The 19,651-nt window shown below is 38.3% G+C and overlaps 1 protein-coding gene across 4 annotated transcripts in view; it reads right to left on the bottom strand.

The window, feature by feature from the left end:
* Corin (corin, serine peptidase) overlaps positions 1-19,651 on the bottom strand; it is a 277,674-nt gene that overhangs the window by 50,059 nt on the left and 207,964 nt on the right. For all 4 annotated transcript variants that reach the window (XM_029565706.1, XM_029565707.1, XM_029565705.1 and 1 more), the window contains 4 exons: positions 15,029-15,260; positions 12,095-12,240; positions 9,981-10,088; positions 762-875 (listed from right to left, as the gene is read on the bottom strand). In XM_029565706.1, coding sequence (XP_029421566.1) covers positions 762-875; positions 9,981-10,088; positions 12,095-12,240; positions 15,029-15,260 — 600 coding nt within the window. The remainder of the gene's footprint in view (positions 1-761; positions 876-9,980; positions 10,089-12,094; positions 12,241-15,028; positions 15,261-19,651) is intronic.

The following is a 19,651-nucleotide window of genomic DNA, read 5'->3' on the forward strand; positions in this document are numbered from 1 at the left end:
TATATATATATATATATATTTACTTCTAAAATTTGGAACAATAGTCCACACATTATTGTATGTTTTGTTGTATTCAATTCTATGGTTAGGATAAGTGTCTTTTAAAGGCACACTTCATAAAGGTTTGATCCCAAGCCTGTGATGCTATCAGAAAGCTGTAGAATGCTAAGAAATGGATCCTAGAGGGCGCTCCTCCAGTCACTGAAGGTGTCTTTGAGAAACACAGTCCCTCCTCTTCTCACACAGCCTTGGGGTGAATGGGCTTTCTCTGCTATACCCAGTCTTCCATGATATGCTTTACCATAAACTCAAAACAATGAGTCTACCATCCATGAACTGCCCAAACTGTGAGTCCAAACAGATCCAACTTCCTAAGCAGATTACATCAGGTATCTTGTTAACTAATGGGAAATGAACTAGCATATCAACTAAATACACGTAATGAACCCAGGCCAAAGCATTCCTCTCCAGTTTGAGGTTATTTCTACAGTACTTTATCTTATGATTGCATTTTAGGTCTCCCATTTTGGGGTATTTGGGGGTGTTTTATTTTTTATATTATAAACATTGTTAGAATAATATTATGTATTTTACAGGCATTTGTCTTCTTGCCATATTTTTTACAGATATAAATTTGGTTAAAGCTCTAAACAAACTAGAAGCTTTTGATATGTATTTCCACATTTCTAGCTTGTATTCAAAGCAAAGTAATTGGTGTTTGAAATAAAATACTGTATTGATAAGTTCATGAAGGCACTTACAGCAGTTCTTTTCATCCATGCTATCTGGGCAATCTGGAAACCCATCACAAATTACTGTGTGCTTCAGACATTGCTTATTAGATGGACACTCCCAGAGATCTCTCTCCTTACAACCTGGAGACAGAATAAAAAGCTATTTCTGATAGATGCACAGTTGAAAGTGATGGTGAAATTTGACCAAACGAGGTAAGAAATTATAACATAAGGCAATGTTTCCTTTTTCTTGAAGAGTTTGGACATCCTTGTATACCAGGAATAGAGTGATTTTTGAAAGTAGAAACATCAAATAGTCTCCTTTCTGTGCTACGACTAGTACAGCTCTCCTGACAGAAGATCTAAATTAACAGATGGGAAATGGGGTAAAGTGGAAAAGCAATGGTACATCAGCATTCATCTTTAGCTGTTCCTTTTGCTTCCTGAGTCAACTTGCCAATATACAAGGCTTATCTATAAAATAAGTTACGCTTTCAAGCAAATAAGCTAAAATGAGACATAAATGCATGCAATCTTAAAATGTAATTTCAGTCTACAAACTGAGAGGCCATCTGTATGTTTAGTAAAAGGGGATCCTCCCATGCTAAGCACCTACAAAGTCAGTTTGAGCCAGGTGCAAAAGCCATTACTTTGTGGAGGCCAGAGATCTAAGGTTGGAAACCTCATCAATTACTATGAGAAATGGATATAATTTGGAAAAGATCAGGACTATAAGCCTGTAACTTGAACTGCAATCTCCCTCGTAGTATCAAGCACTTAGGATGGACTTAATTTATGTCATTTTATTTAAGTGTAAAGTATGTATGTTGCATGTCTGCTAAGACATGCCAAGATTCTAAGGCAACTAGATATCCCATCAGTTCCATAGTCATCACCAGCTTGTGAGGGAATGAAAGAAGAGATTGCTTGGCATTAAGCTTGTGTGTGTGTGTGTGTGTGTGTGTGTGTGTGTGTGTGTGTGTGTGTGATTTTTAAAAAATATTTTATTTATTATTTTTTATTTTATGTGTATGCGTGTATGACCTGCATGTAGGTAAGTGCACCCATGTCATGCAGTGCCTGCGGAGGTCAGAAGAGGCTGTCAGATCCCCTGGAACTGGCATTACAAACAGTTGTTAGCTGCCATGTGGGAGCTGGGATTCAAACCCAGGTCTTCTCCAAGAACAGCCAGTGTTCTTAACCGCTGAGCCATCTCTCCAGCCCCTTTTGTGTGTTTTTGATTTTTGTAGTCTAGGCTGGCCTTGAAGTCAGGAGCCACTTTCCGGATTACAGGCAACTGTCATCTTGAACTTTTAGAGGTCAGTCATCCTCCTAGAACAGTGGAAAATGAGCTTCACTTCATCTAAGGAACAAAATGTCTCTGTTTTCCAAGAAAGTATAATTTAAGATATCTAAAAACTAAAGCACCAATCAAATAAGGAGTCTCCTTAAAAATGTTATTTCTCATGATCTCTAGTACAAAGAATTCAGAGAAACCTTATGGATGATTGAGTTAGCTTTCTTGGAATCCATTATGAGAAAAATATGTACTGTTTAAAATGCTCATTCAAAACAGGGACCAAAATATGTCACCAGAATAGAAATTTTACTGACCTAAAATTAGATTTTGAATGTTTCATCACACAAAGAAGTAAGAACTAAGTGATGAGGGTCCTTTGCTGGCTGCTCATCTGGAGCAGGCTTATATACAGGCACTGATTGCAGGAACTCATGGGCGTGGCATTTAGAATTTTCAGCTGGCAGAGGATACAAACCCCAACTGCAATGGTCTGATGGTAATGTTCTCTAGAGATTTAAGAAGTGTGAAACCTGACCCTGTGCCCCAGTTCCTGCCAAAAATCCCAGTCTGATCATTCCACTGGGGAGCAGAGAAAATACAGAAGGAGGTCTGATAGGTCCCAGGGCCACCTAGCCCAAGGGCTGTTTGCCATCAAAGCACACACTGTGTTGGTAGGAGATGAAAGAAAGCATTGTGAGGCAAAACAGCCTTCTGAAGAGAATGAAAAATTTGGATGTTTACAAGGAGCTAATAAAATAAAACAAACAAAAAAACAAGAAAAGATATCTGGGCGTATGCCTTCTGAAGCTTATGCTCATGGACAGCACTAAAGACAACAGGAGATAGCATTCATTATCTACTGTTTATCCGCAGCTAGGTATTTGTGTTAATTTTTTAAAAAAATATTTTATTATTTTTATTTTATATGTATGAGTGTATCACCTGCGTGTATGTGAGTGCACCCGCATCGTGCAATGCCACAGAGGTCAAAAGAGGGCTTCAGATTCCCCTGGAACTGGAGTTAAGGATGGCTCATAGCCACCATGTGGGTGCTGGGAATCGAACCCAGGTCCTCTGCAAGAGCAGTCAGTGCTCTTAACCGCTAAGCCATCTCTCACGCCCCATGTTAATTCTTAAATAACACTACAAACTCATTATTATGAGAAGCATTTTATCCGAGAAAATTTGGGATTAAAGAACTTAAATGGATTGTTCCAGATCGCAGCCCTATAGAGAAAGGTTCATCTGGGACGAAGGGCAGACCTTAGCTATGAACCTTCACAAATGAGGGCATGCAGTATTCATAGGGGCAGGAGCAAAGGAACTGGATTGCAAATTTACAAACTTCTAAAGCTTTGTGACTTTAGGTGAGTTGCACCACTCTCTGAACCACAGTTTTGATGTCTTTTAAACAGCAACAGTGATGCCTGCTACATAAGACTTCTATGAATGGATATTGTGTATGCATATGCGTGCATGTAGCTATGTGTGCGTGTGTTGCTGGAGACTGAATCCAGTGCTTGGTACCTACAAGGCAAGTACTAGCAAGCTCTACCACTACCATACATACCCAGCTCTAAGTGAGCATTCTGTGGGCATTAATTTTTCCTTTTGTACATTTTCTTTTGTTCAAAAAGGTTGTATGACCAAATATCTCTCAGGGAGAATGATGGTGAGCATAAGTGAAGTAAAATGAAAAGGTCAGGACATTTGTCAAACGGAAGATAGTATCATTTTGTGAAGACACCGTTCTCTCTAGAAACTGACACTTTGATATAATTATGTCTTGAGTGCATGTTCTAAAAAGAAAGTGCACAACTCCCTAACAAGGTATGAATGAGATGAGATGTGTCATGCAACTTTAGGCTTTGAGGCCAAATAGCTGATGCTGCTCTAACAACCACTCAGCATAGGGAGAACAGAAAACTACACCAGCGTAGGACAGTGTGTCAGGCAAGTTATTAACTTTTCCTGATTTGCCCAGAACTTTCCTAGTTCAAGCACAAAGTGTTCCTACCACATGAACCACCATTGGTCATAGGCAAAATGAGATGTCTGGGTGCCCTAAGAGGCAGACCCCACTCAAAGTGGACACTGGGTTTCTCTATAAAATACACACATAGAATGAAAAGTAAAAACAGCAAATCACTTTTTTTATGGGTAGTTTTCTCATCACCACTTTCAGCATGTTCATTCAGGCACAAAAAACTGCTTACTTCATGGCATCCAGGAATCAGAAAGAGACAGAAGGACCTGGGACACAATACAGTTCCCAAGGACAAGCTCCTTCCTAATGCTCACTACCTCCAGCTAGAGACCATCTTCAAAAGTTTCTGTCACCTCCCAATAATGTCATTGTTATGAATCATCATGGATTAATCTATACATTGAGTCAGAATTCTAATCATCCTTCAGTAATTGGTCCAATCAACCCAAGATGAAATCTCTGATACATGAGCCTTTTAGAAAATACCTCATAACCAAACCATAACCATAAAATGAGTATATCTTGATGCATAGAAATATGAGTTATGGAAATATGAGGTAAGTAGGCCCATTCATCTTCTTAACTGCAATAAATAAAACCTACCTTCCTGCAGGTCAGAGCTCCTAACAAGGAGAAAGCAGACAAGCTGATTCTGGGTCTTTGAGCTGCCCAAGACGGAGATAGCCCAGGACCAGCAATCCTGGACCAGAATCTACCCCAAGAAGGGATTGTGAATTCTTAGAGTGGATCACAGGAGCTGTAGCAGCCAGACTCAGGTCTAGCAGGCATGAAGACCCTGCAAAAGTGTGCATGATCCTGAGCTCTTACCCAGCATCCTAGCATCCAGCGCAAAGAACTTGTGTTCCTGCTGGAATATGGGACTTAATCATCAGGCACATATCCTATGATGTCCAATTTTGGTCTCAGCAGGCTTCCCAATTCTTTTTTTTAATATTTTGTTTTATTATTTTTATTTTATGTGTATGTGTGTATTACCTGCATGCATGTAAGTGCATCCCTGTCGTGCAATGCCTGTGGAGGACAGAAGAGGTTGTTGGATCCCCTGGAACTAGAGTTATAGACAGCTGTTAGCTGTGCTGTTCTGGGATTCGAACCGGGGTCTTCTGCAAGAACAGTTGGTGCTCCTAACTGCTGAGCCATTTCTCCTGCCCCAGATTTCCCAATTCTTATCCCTCTTTTAGGGAATGCTTCATCAAGTCCTCTTCCACACATGGTGCCCTAATGCCCTATGTAAGAAGCAGGAGGAGGGAGTGGAAAGGGTGGGGACCCCTCCCAATGGCTGAAATTCTGAAAACAGAGTCATCCAGTCTAATCTCTGTCTCCAGGAGAAGGCATTTACTGATACACATGTTTATGATGAAATCTGGTGGCTTTGTCTAGACATGCTCTGCACATGCCATGCCAAGTCTACTGCCCATTGCTAAATATAGCTGTCAGAAACCAGACCAAGCCTGACAGAACTTTACCCAGGTAAGATGCAGAGTGAATTTTGAAAGCAATTGTCTCAGAGATACTCTACCATCACGTAGGAAGCTCCTGGCCATTGTCTTCTGAGGATCGATGTGGGCACATCATAAGCCTTCCAAGTTGTAAAAGATAAAGGAGGGTACTGTACAATTTGCAAACAAGTCCTGGATAAGGTAAATGACCAGCCAAAATCATGCAGTCTCTATATCCTGAGTCAGGAGTCTCAGCCTAAGTCTCCACAGAGCACTCTACCATTCCAAGCTACCCAACCAATGCACCCCATAACACAGTGACATAGAAAACCATGTACCAAAATGCCAAAACAAAAGACTGTACCTCTCCTTCAGCAGGGAAAACTTAGGTTTGCCGAGATTCATTGCAAAAGCACATTTTGGGCTATGCTCCATTTATGGACATGGTGACTCACTCTTCTGTTGGTGACAGAGCAGAGTGGTCTCTTACACAAGATCTTTGAACACCTTCTCTTGGAATTTGGCTCTGAGAAACACTTCCAGCTATATTGAAAGGTTTTGTTGTAGTTGAGCATAAGAAGAGACCAAAGATTGTTAATGAAAGTGATTTTTTTAATTTTTAGATAGTCACTCACAATTTGTATTGTTAACAATCTTTTTCCACATGAGGCCTTTCAATACTGAACATTTAGAATAGTGATCAGGTAGTCATTGGGATGTCATATTCAGGTAATGAAAGAGTTTATTTTGATATTAGACATAAAGACTTTGCTTTAACCATATTCTCATTAAATCACCCTACTGAGAAGACCCATTGCCTACATCAGAGCCCAGGTATCACCTGCTTTTATACAATAACTTACCCAGACTATGGTCATAAAACCTAGCAAAAGCAAAGCTCAGCCTAATCTAGTAAAACTCAAAGTATGACTGCAAAGGTCAAATGCAGAATCCCATTGCTATTTTCCTTACACCATGCATTTTTATTCCTTCAAGACTGGTTATTCTCTAATGCTGAAATATCAATGCTTGGAAGATGTTGTGTTGAAAGCAAACTGATTTTTATCAAGTTGCTAGTTTGGCTATACATGTATATAATGTATATTTAGTTGCTGACAAACTATCGTCCTGTAAGATGAAGAAGTACCTCTGTTCTGCTGACTCTGCTAATCCCTCCCCTCTCTCTAGGGCTTTTCTCCTGTGAATCAGTTCTGCAATGTCACCTTCATGCTTACAGAGCTCTTACAAATGCTTGTTGAAAACATTCCTAGTATTGACAACCCTTTCAACTCTTGTTGACATTAGCATTTACAGCCAAAATTTATCGTTAGAGACCATTAAGAATAATATTGCTCATTGCTAAATTCTTATGCTTTTATTTTAAAAGGGTTTTTATAAATTGTGTGTTTTGATAATTGCATTTCCAACTACAAAACTGTCAGATAAATACAAGGTAAATTTAGTTTCTAACATAGCAATTGTTTCATAGCTGAAATCAGTATTGTTCTGAAGAGAAAGATCAATGGTATTGTTATAGCTTCTATGGGGACTACAGATTCATGACAGTGAATGGTTAATTTTAACAGTATTCAGAAATGTCCAAGAATTGAACAGCCTTGATATATGATGGATAGAATAAACCAGAAAGATGTGAAACTTGGAATGCAATCCGACCTCTCCGGATCCACTTCCACATATGCAAATGTGCACATGAAAACAAAGACAAACAGCCAAACAAGAAGTAGATGACCTACTCAGAGTTCTCTGTGAGGCCTCTGTCAACCTGACTTTCGTATCAGCAATGTATCTTTCCAGCACACTAGACAGAGTACTCAAGTGCATACCTACATGCCAAAAGGGAACTTGTATGAAGTAGGTCACCGGAAAGCTCACTGAGAATTTTCTTACAAATTGTTACAGTTATAACACTTAATTAAATGCAAATGAATTGATTTCTTACCAATTTTTAGTGTCTTAGATCAGAGCTGCCAATGGTGGTCAATATTTGAAGACTAAATAAAGTTTGAATAGCTTATCATTGGGGTATTCCTTTAACTGTATGATTTAACTTTTGATGAAAACTCATTATTTAACTAGAAATATAATAGTTTGGAGTCATTTAAGTACTATATTATAGTACTTTGAATTTATTCTTTACATATTTACATATTTAACATATTCTAGAATGCAGACGATTTATCTTTGACACAGTATACTTTGTTTCTTTTATTTTGTTTTCTTGAAACAGGGTTTCATGCAGCAGTCCAGGCTAGCTTCAAACGATAAAGTCAAGGATGACCTTGACCTCCTGATTCTCCTGCCTTCGCCTCCCAAGTGCTAGAATTTCAGGTGTGCACCACCAAGCCCAGCATAAGCCATTGGCTTTTTTTCTTTTTTTTAGAAGAAGCATTTCATTACAGCTTTAACATACTCAATAACAATTTCCAGAGCAAAGATACATCTCTTAAACACCCAAAAAGTAAAGTATAGCCAAAGATTAAAGGGGCCAATATAATTTTTTAAGAGTCCATATGTTTAGCTAAAGGCTGTGTAACAAGAAACAATGCCAGATAGGAGATACCTTCTTTTGAGTTGTTGGCCAGGGTGGCCTAAGAGACTACCAGATAGTAACCCAGCATAAAACTGGGAAAATAAACAGAAGATGCCATTGGCTTTTGTCAAATGCAAATTTAGTCTGCTGCAAATGTAGGCTCTGTCACTCCAATAGCATGTCATATCGTGAAACCTCTTTAAATGACCTGTGATAATTCACTTAAAATTGAATCTCAGAATACCATAACCAAAGTTGTTAAGTGAACAGCCTAATGCATTCTGAACAAACTACTGATGTAAGTGATACACAATGATTTTTCTTACTCAATTTTTGTTTATTTTTTACTGAAAGTTCAAAAGCAGGCAAACATTAGTAACTCGCAAATTATTGGGTATTCTTCCAGAACAGAATTACCCCTGGCCACTGGACCATCATTCTGACAGCTGTAATTTTCCAGAAGTTGCACGTATCCATATTTATAGTAGCTGATAGTGTTTTGGTTGATTGCTTATGGCATTTTTGTCTTGAAAGAAGTGCAGTGTTTACTACAGAAATTTCATTCTGAGGAGGGAGGCAATATTTCATACTTCAAAGGCCAAAAAAATGAAATGATCTCAAAAGATATATTACCTTATGTGCTTCCAATGAATAAGGTGTCAATTTTATTTTGAGGTATGACAGGCTAAATAATCATAACCACACTAGTCTTCGGATAGCCCTTCAATCATTCAGCTTTATGCCAGAACACTGTCTGTTGAAAAGCATTGTACATTTTCTGTTCCATGACATATTCTAAGCTTACAAGAACCATGGTTTTCAGGAAAAAATCAAATGAGAATCACTTTATTTAAATTGCCATTGACATTTCCAGCCTTTCCCTTGGTGATTTTGGCCCTCAACAGCAGATGTGTCAAGAAGAGTTTTATCTTTTTAGACAGAAACAAAATAAGAAGGAACATGAAAAATGAATCCCAATTAAATTTGAATGCTGTTGCCTGAACTCTCTTAGTGTATCAAGATGCCTAATTAACAGCACAGAAATGACATATCAAGACATTGTTATTCCTTCTGTAAACCAGATAACAACTGCTTTGTAATCTAAGAATAAAAATGATTCCTCCCTTATATTTATGAACTCTCTCCTTTTTCTTTTTACAATAGACACGTATGTATACAATAAAATTAATATACATTAATATGTGCATGCAAACACAGTTAGGGTTGTGAATGGAAATGTAATTTAGAAAAAAATAGTTGTTAGTAGGAAAATCCTATCAATCTGTGCCCTACAGTTTGATGATTTCAGAAGCAAATTCATTAGATGCCATTTCCTAGTATAAGTGAACAGTTTATGTATTTCAACATAGTACTTTATTCTCACAATTACAGAAAATAGGAGACTGCAGCATGCCAGGCCCTAAATGGGACAACTATATCATAATCTCTCCCGCCTCAATTTTCAGAGATCACTGCTGAAAAGGAAGTGGAAAGATTCTATGACTCAAAGGTGGTGGATACAAGAAAACTCAATTGTCTGGACATTACAGAGTAGCTGTGTACATGAACCCACAGTGCTTGTGACAGTGTGCACAAGACCTGTCAAAGTCCCAGTCAGACAAAAGTACAGCATGGATGGGGAGGTGGACAAGTAGTCCCAGTCACAGCTGAGGATCTATTGGCAATTTATATCTTTTGGGTCGGGGAAAGTCAGTTTTCTTTAGGGATGTGACACCTGGTCGGTTGATCAGACTCCAAGGAATAGACTCATACTGAAAGCATTTGGGGAGGACAGATTAAAAAAGAAAAATTGAGGACATGGAGTTGGGTGGGTAATGGGGGGGTCATAGAGATGAAGGAGGGTTCTGAATGTGATCAAAATACATTGAATGAAATTCTTGAAAAATCATTAAAATAATTAAAAGAAAATTCCATCTCACATACATACCACAATTTTCTTCATCACTGTCATCATCACAATCAGCCTGGCCATCGCATCTTCTGGAAGCCAGAACACATCGTCCTGAGTGACACTTGAAGTGACTGGGTGAGCACTCTGTCAAAAAGTAGTGTCACTCTCAGTGGAAAGAACACCAAATGCTCCAATTAACTCATCTATTTACATGTGGAGTATTGTGAATCAGCTAGTACTAAAGATAGAACAGCTCTCCATACAGCAGAAACAACTGAAGTTGACTTTCTTCTCTCTGCTAATCAGCATCTTTCTCCTTCATTCTTGGCATCATCTTTCCAGACCCACACTTACCATCTGTGCTTCACGATGACTAATTATCTTTCTAAATGAATGACCTAACAATTGTCTGAGCCTGAAATTCCTTGTGAAAACCATGATCCTAACTCCCCAGATGCCCTCATCCTAATCTTTCCATTTGATGGACTAGTCCTCAGTTGTACTTCTCTATTAATAATCTAACATTGCTAAGGCCTTCAAATGCTTTGCAGTTGAAAGAACTAAGAGTTAGTGTTTATAGTTAGCTTCAGGACTTCTAGTAAATGGGCAACATCCACAAATAGCCATGTCTGACTAAGTATGCTTAAAGTGATAAATAGCTAGAATACTAAGTTCATTTCTGAGTCTCATTTTGTTTCTTAAAATTACTGCTCTTTTCACAATAGCTAAGAGATGGAAGCAACCTAAGTGTCCCTCAACTGATGAGTGGTTAGCAAAAATGTGATATATTTACAAAATGGAGTTCTATTCAACAGTAAAGAAATACGAAATAATGAAATTTGCAGGTAAATGAGCGGATCTAAAAACTATTATACTAAATGAAGTAACACAGACCCAGAAAAACAAACGATGTTTGTTCTCCCTCATATGTGGCTCCTAGCACCAAATCCTTTTAAATTCCAGGCTCTTTTAATAAGATGATGCTATACAGCAGTCCCTTCTGCATGAAATAACTACCATCATCATGACTTGATGGTTAAACATAGTCACAATTGGGCTTGTTGATTGTTGTGCTCATTCATTAAAGGAGGACCAAGCAGGGTCACTGGACCCTCACCTGAGTATCCAGCCACTCTTCCCAGCCAACTAGTCCAGCCTTGGAAAACAAAGAAAAATGAGGAGGAACCCAATAGAGGGACACTTTTGGAAGCCCTTGTCAAGAAACTCCAATGGACTCTCATATGAACATGTGAAAATTGCCGTTCTGGCTTTTTTCTAGTTCCCTGTCTAGAACTTGTAATGCTAATTACTCTTGCCTTTACCTCTCCTTCACATCTCCCATTCATGATTCAAGGACTTTCTTTTCCCAAGAGTTATGCAATTTGGGAGTCTTTTAGATAGACACACTGAAGGGGTACTCCAATTGACTCACCCTGCGACCCTGTTCAGCATGGAAAAAGCCAGAGAAGTCTGCATCCCTATTCCCTATTGGCAATTTGGGTAACCCCTTCAGAGGATGGCGTGATAAGAATAGGAGGTAGGAACTGGTTAGGCAGTTAGGGTAAAAAGACCCCAAAGAAATGTACCCAGTTTCTTGGCTAAAAGCCAAAATGACCTGGGGCCTGTTAGCAACATGCTCTGTTTCAAAGGCCAAAAATATCAAAAGTATTTGGGAGCTTGTATCTAATCCTTAAAATATTTTAGGGTTACCTCTTCAGAGGGGGAAATGTTAGAGGGGAGGAGTGGGCATGGATTTGATCAAAACACCTTACATGCATCTATGAAATTCTCAATAAATGAGCTGGAGAATTTCCCAAATAATTGTCCAAATGTTCTTTGTAATTTGAATAAGGAGACAGTCGTCATTTTATTGAGGACAAAATACACTTTGTACTTTTGAAGTTAATTTGTTAAATTTTAAATTTATATTTTGATAATTAAAAAAATACTTTTTTATTTTCAGAATAATGATAATGGCTAACAGGTGCTGGAGTCTACTAAGGTGATCAAGTTCTCAGTGTCGCTTACCTATGCACCCTGATTGGCTACTAAATAGAGTCAACCACAAACCTCCAAAACTCAGAATACAAAACACAGCTGATATAGTCATTCATGCTAGATGCCCCACTGCAATAAACTTAAACATTAACCTTCCACATCTTCATCAGGCAGGAGGCAAGTCTGATTATCTGAATTTTCCTCTGGAAACTGATTACAGTCGGTATCTTCAGGCCACTGCAGACCTACGATCCCAAGAACAGACTCACAACGCTCTTTGGAGTGTTCACATAGGGCTCTAAGAGAGCAGAAAGACAAAATGTCAGAAGCCATATAGCTCTGTGGGAATATATACTAGGAGCATAGGTGGGTTTTAATTCTTTGTGATCTGTATGTATGGGAGGTGTATACAAATACATCGGCATGCAGATATATGTAATAGGTATTTAGGAAACTGAAACAGTATCTCTACAAAGAAAATTCATTTCAGCAAAGCCCACTTTCAACAAGAGAGACTTTATGGTAGAAAGAAAAATAATATTGTTTCCAAGATACAGATCCCATTCCCTTTGGCTTTTGACTTTTCAGTCTTTCAAGCAAACATATTCTCTAACATTTTGTTCTAAGCAGAGAAATCCCCAGTGTCACTTCCTATAGCCTGTCACCACAGCTCATGAAGTCTCTATGTAAGTCTCCTCTTGAGAACTCTGATTAGTCAGGGCTCATGTGCTAAGCTGGCTTACACAAGGCACTGCCTCTGCTTCCTCCTCTTCAGTTTTGACTAATACTGTTTGTTTGTTTTAAAGATAAGATTCAGTTGCTAATTAAGGCTTGGAATGTTAGACAAAGATGAATATGGGAAATTCTCACACTCAGTCTGCAAAATTGGCAAATTCAGTATTGTTTAAGTACTAGTTGTTGGACTAAAGAATTCTGCTACAGACTTACAACAAATGTATAAACTCAGCTGTAACTGTCATGTTACGGTAACATTAATTCCTCATTTCTATAAAGGAAGACTACAGAGTGTCTGACTATCATTACTGATTTTTTTTTTCTATAAAATATAATACTAGTAAGCAGCATCAGAAGTCCAAAGAGGCATTGCTCATTTCCAAATCGGCGTGGTACTAAGCCACAGATGCCACTGTGATGTATCAGACCTCATTCAAAGATCATTTTGAATAGGAAGCATAAGGATTTATCACAGTATAAGGGTTCAATAATACCAATTTTCTTTAGGTAAATAACTTAAAAATCAAATGTTAGTAAACAGACTTTTCAGAAACAACTATGAATTGGTTCATAAACTTAGGAACATATTATTTTGTCACAATAAAAACTTTTATAAATAGATGCCAAATATCAAAATATCAAAAATTTTATACTGCTGGCATTGAAGAGGACAGGCTTCTCAGGAAAACTATGAAAAAGGTTTAAAGTATCCAAAAGATGTTCACTGAAATGTTTGCCCAATAATCTCTCAGAACCAGTTACAATTCAGTCATTTTAAGTTACTAAACTTAGTCCCTGAAATCATAAACTATATATGGATATACATTTATATCCATAGTTAAGAATGATAAATTAAGGAAATTGTATGTAACTATAAAAAGAAATCAGACTACGTGAAGTACTATTCAAAGTAAGACTTTGCCATCCCCTTTGACCTTATTTAGCAAACTACGAGTAAGATTTATAACTTTTCAACATGAAACTAGTGCACACTCTAGTCTCTATCACCAGTACTTTAAAGGACAGCAAACAAAATTTTCAGAATTATCTGTGTCTATGCGAACATTAAAGTTTTGCTCTCTTCATTTTGTATGAGGTCTTCAGCTGCTCAAGTCATCTTGAAATTTTATCTTTTCCTGCCCTACCCCGTAGATGCCCTGGTTTGTCTTCTATTTGAAAGCCAGCATTTAATTTATTGTTCTCCCTGCTGTCCACTCTGCTGTCATTGTTTCTTTTTCCTTAAGCTCTGGGTGACTTCTGATCCCAACAGATGGTTTCTGTATTTGCCACTTGGGCTCAGGCGAGCACGACTGCATGGACAGCCCTGATACAGAGCAGCACTGCGGAGGGCAGAGAGTGGCAGCGGTGACTCCTGGGATAGTCATCTCCTGCATGCACATTGTGCCACTACATCTCTCACATGTGGCACAGAAGGGAAACACAACTGCCACCAAACAGTGACGTTGGGAGCAATCACTATAGCCGTGCCAGTCACCACAGGGTTTTCAGTCATTTCAAGGCACTTTATTTTTATTTGAATTCACCATCTTCTGAGCTTCCACGGTAACAAACCAAGTAAACATCATATTTATTTCACCAGCTAAGAATTTGTGGCCAAAGAGACCGGGGATTTGTCTTGAGAACACAAAGCAGCCAGAGAATATTTAAACTCGGACAATGGCTTTATAACAATGGTTCCAACACTTAGGATATTGCTCATACCCAAGGCTGAAACTGTAGTCTTGAAATGCTCTTAATTTTGTTACGAAGAAAAATGTCTGTGGTGCCTATCACTGCCCAACAAGTAGACTGGCGTCTACTTTTGTCTCTTGTGTAATAGCTCTAACTTTTACGAGCTACCAGAGTACAGTGTTTTAAACACATCAGTGACAAACAAATTTAACGAATTTAAAAAATAAACATACCAATGTTGCCAGAAAAAAGGGGCAGACACAGCCCTTCCTCAGCTCACTCATATTTTATTTAACTTTGCATTTTGGTTAATGCAACACAGGGCCTCATACATGTTAAACACATGTTCTATCACTGAGCTACACCCCAGCCCCACCATTAAAAAAATTGCTTCTTGATCCACCAAAATGGAACACATATGATCTTATTTGATTAAAGCACATGATCTATCATCAAAGGAAATTCACACCTTCCACATTTGGTACCTGAATAGTGAAATTTTACTCAAATACTCACTTTGTGACTCCTACTTCTTTATCTTTAGGATTTTTTAAGCTCAGATCCCTAAGCAATATTAATTTACGTAGAAACAACTCTTTGTTCCCTTGGTTCTCCCTGAGATAGCCTGCAGATGCCTGGGGTAGACCCCATTACATTACCTGCAAGGGGGGATGCGTTGGCCAGTGTTCACGTCACACTTGGGAGCCAAAATAGTGCAAGCAAAGAACATGAGGTATTTGTAACAGTTGGTTTGAACAAGTGCAGGGAAGAGAGAGGACTCCCAGCTGATAGATGCTTCCTTTTGAGTCCTGTGGCCAAGATAATTTGGATAATGTGTATGGTTGTAGGGCAAATTCATGCAGAGTTCCAGAGAAATTGGCTCACATTGACCTAACAAAAACACAGACAAATTCGCACTTTAAAAACAGCTCTTCAAGCTTTTACACACAAAACATCTCTTTATTTAGAACACAGGTGTGGGTCATGCTTATATAACTGACTATAGGGATTGCAAAAAAAAAAAAAAAATTACTATAAGGTTTCTGAACACACAATGACCAAAATGTAATTCAGAATCAGGTGTATGCTTAATCCAAGGTATTTGTGACAGTGCTTGCCAATGTCACATCATGTAACTACACTGGAGCCTTAATTCTGATCACACAGAGAGAACACTCTGCAGTGAGCATCCCAACACACCAGGCGACACCAAGAAACACTGCCCGAAACACCTTGACCCAGATTCAGGCTACCGTATGTTACGAGTTACATTGTTTTAACTGTACATACCGAGTTTCCATCTCTTAAAAGAAAAATATCAATTTAATTACAAAAAAATAAAACTTTATATTTTATTTTATTTTATTTATCTTTTTTTAAGACAAGTCTTACTATGTAGCACCAACCAGCCTGGAACTTGCTATGTAGATCCAGCTGCCTGGAACTCACAGAGAGCCTCCTGCCTATGCTGGGATTAAAGGTGTGCACCACCACGCCTAGCAGAAATTAAGATTTTTAACATATTCTTGCCATCATTCTTCAGCATGTATCAAATTGCACATTTGGATTGTATTGTGTTAGAATGTCTGAATATTAAAATTCCTATTTGAGTTGCTGACTTGAGTCTCAAAACATCTTGTTAAATGAATTTTGTCCTGGGATTTCCAACAATTTCTGCAACAGGGCTAAACATACTTCTTCTATTTTTTATCATTTATTTGTGCAAAGCAGCATTCTCTGTGTTGACAATTATAGAATCAAAATGTGGATCAACGTTGAGAAACATTAATAATATTCTTGATCTTGCATTATCAATTGTTTGGTGGGATTGCTTTCATTTTTGTTTATGGTCTAGCCCTAGTTGTCCTAGAACTCACTATGTAGCTCAGATTGGCCCCCAAACCAAGGTGATCTTTGTGCCTAAGCTCTGGTATTACAAGTGTAAGCCACCATGTCCAACTTAGCATAAAATATTCAACAAAGATTTAATTTTTATGTAAAAATAAACCCATGCATCTCATTAATATACAAATTTGTTTTTATCTTTAATAAATAGTAAAATTATATTATACAAAAAATTGTTTTAAAATACATATTTATGATTTATTATCAGTAAATGTTTGTTTTGTGTTCTTATTTTATATATATATATATATGTATATATGTATATAAAGTTGGGCTTAAAAAGAGGGAGCATGAGTGGAAAAAGTTTAAGAAGCCAAGATTTAGAGTAGCTAAATTAGAGTGCAAGTAATAAATATGTAACACTTGCCTGTGGGTTCCTCAAAACAAGGAAGCTGGTTTCTAAAGACCCGTGGCACAGCAGGACTCACGTCTGTGCATGAAGCAGTTCCTGAGGTGCCCAACATGCATATTTTAGAACGCCTGTCCTCATTTTTTAAATTGACTCAGCTTTATCTGAAAATGAATCTTCTATCACTGTTTTCTTACTTCAGTTTGTCATCATCCTCTGATTTATCCCACTCTTCTGTAAATAAACCCCTACCCTATGTTCCGTTAGCAAACCCAATAAACTTGTAAAGATTTAGAGAGAGAGAGAGAGAGAGAGAGAGAGAGAGAGAGAGAAACAGAGCTAATGGAAACCTTCATTATTCCACCAAAGTTGATACCACATTATTCATTGATTCTTAAATAACAAAGGCCCTGTTATCTTCACGGCCATTTTAAAAAATCAATGATTTTAATTAAATAGGCAATTAGACAGTTTCTGACTATATGCTTTCTTATTGACCAATGGATTTAAATATAAGGCTTTTTAGGCTAGGAAGAGACTGAGCTCTATTGGATGCTTCTTGCTAATGAGACTAACATGCTAACTTGACATTTAAGACTATTTCACTCTTCAACCACAGCCCAACTTTTTGGCCTGTGACTATGACATCATCAGATCCCTGCAGCAATGGAGCCTGCCCCCTGTGACGCCAATATTTTCAGAATGGCATGTCTTCGTGCACCCTCTTTGCCTCTCTTCCTCTTTCTTTTCTGGGTATTATTCCCCTAAATGGGGCCAGGCTTCCAGTTATGCATTTCTAGAACTCGATGCCGTCTTCGCCATCAAGCCAGCCCTCCTTCAGCTTGCCAATCTCCACACACCACTTCCTCTTTTGGGAACCTTCGTGGCCACTGGTTCTTCCATTCCTATCAAGAACATGTCTATTCCAAGGGCCCTGGCATTCTAAGCACATTGCACTCATGCTCAGTGCACTGTGCTGTGTTCATGTTGAATTACCTGCCTCCTCCACATCATGCTGAGATTTTAAAGAAATGGCTGTTATCTCCTGCCTTCGGAGTCTGCATTTAGTCCATGTCAGAATGGAAGAAGGAAGAGGAGGGAAGATGTGCCAGGAACTGTCCTAGGCACTGCAAATGGAAAAACAATGAAAAATTATGTCCCTGTCATTTTGGAACTCCACTATACTGACAGGGAGGCAGATACATGCATTGACAGCCACAGAATAATGTGAACAAAGCTAGGCTACAGTTCCTCATGGTCTACATGTTTATGTCTCCCTCACTTCCAAATTCATATGCTGAAATTCTAACCCTCAATGAGATAGCATTTGGAGGTGGGGCTTTGGAAGATAATTAGACTTAAATGACTTGTAGATGAGAGCAGAAAGCCTTTTGCAGAATTAGCATTCTTACAAGGGAATAAAAAGCTAGTAGTCTTCTGCCATCATTGAAGGACATAATGATGACAGCTGTTGGCAAACTAGGAAGCAAGCAAATCCTCACCAGAGACCATATCTGCCAACACCTTCATCTTGGCCTTCAGCCTCCAGAGCTATGAGGCACAAATGTTTGTTGTTTAAGTCACACAGCCTATGGTGCTTTGTGATGACAACCTGAACTTACTAAGACAGGGACATTGATCAAAATGATAGGAGCTCAAAGGGACAGTGCATGATGCCCAAGAGCAACTCCAACCTTCAAGGAAAGATAGTTTGGGGAGAATGTGGTAGAGGGTCGCTGTTCCCTTAGTGTTCCTGGTAGATAAGCCATCGTCCCTGAGGGGAGAGAGGTAATTAAGCAAGGGTTAGTGTAAAATTAACATAGGCACACTGAAAATTCCATGTCTTACTAAGAGTAATTATTGAAATCAGACAATTATTTTAAAAGTGGTATGGATGCAAATAGATGACCAATAAGGACTGGGGTGGAATAAGCTTCAGGATTGACTGATAATCTAGAGACTGGGAACTTCCTGAATATAATATTCATAAGGAGCTGGCCAGATCAAAGGTATCATGGAGTGTGATAGGACTCTCTGTTTCCTGGGGAAGCTGGTGTCATCTTAGGAACAAATACAGGATAGAAAGACAAAGAAACAGAGGGGGGGTGAGTTTGTTCCTGTTCATTATCTCCTTTATTTGTCAAGGAGGGGTGTTAAGAATCAATGTTTTTGCTTCCCCAGAGTACAACAGCTGAAATCCTAGCCCACCATGTAATTGTGTTAAGAGATGAGGTCTTCTTCTCTGTATGTAGTCAAACAAGATCTGCATAATGCCAAAACCAGTTGACATGCTATGTAGATGAGGGAAATTACACAGGATCCCACCTCTAGATGAAGAGCCACAGGCAATCAACAGATGCTGAGGGAGGGAGAATTAGTTTCTCTAGAGGAGTACAATGAGAACCCCCTAGGGATAATGCAGGACATGGAACTAAAAAGAACAATTATAAACATGATAAAAGAATTCAGTGAATTTAAATAACACACAAACAAAGAAATCAAAGAACTGAAGGAAGATAGGGATAAACTTCTGAATGAATTCAGAAAAGAGAAATATTGAAGAATACTCAGGCTGAAATGAAGAAGGAAATGAAACACTCAATAAGCCAATTAGAAAAGACAGGAGAAAGCCTCAACAACAGGATTAATGAGATGGAAAACAGAGTATCAAGACTGGAAGAAAAAGTGGATGAACTAGACCACTCAAGCAAAGATTATGAAAAATTTAAGAAATCAAAAGAATGGAATATGCAGGAATTATGTGACAGCATAAAAAGATCAAACTTATCAATCACAGGCATACAGGAAGGAAAAGAATCCCAAGATAATGGCATGGACCAGATCTTCAACAGAATCATGGAAGAAAATTTCCTAAAATTAAAGAAAGATATGCCCATACAAATACAAGAAGCATATAGAACACCAAACAGACAGAACCAGAAAAGAAATTCTCCACAGCACATCATAGTAAAGATATTAAACGTACAAAACAAAGAGACAATACTGAAAGCTGCAAAAGAGAAAAAAC

This window comes from Nannospalax galili, unplaced genomic scaffold (genome assembly GCF_000622305.1).
Source record: "Nannospalax galili isolate Female #2095 unplaced genomic scaffold, S.galili_v1.0 scaffold318, whole genome shotgun sequence".
Taxonomy (NCBI): Eukaryota; Metazoa; Chordata; class Mammalia; order Rodentia; family Spalacidae; genus Nannospalax; species Nannospalax galili.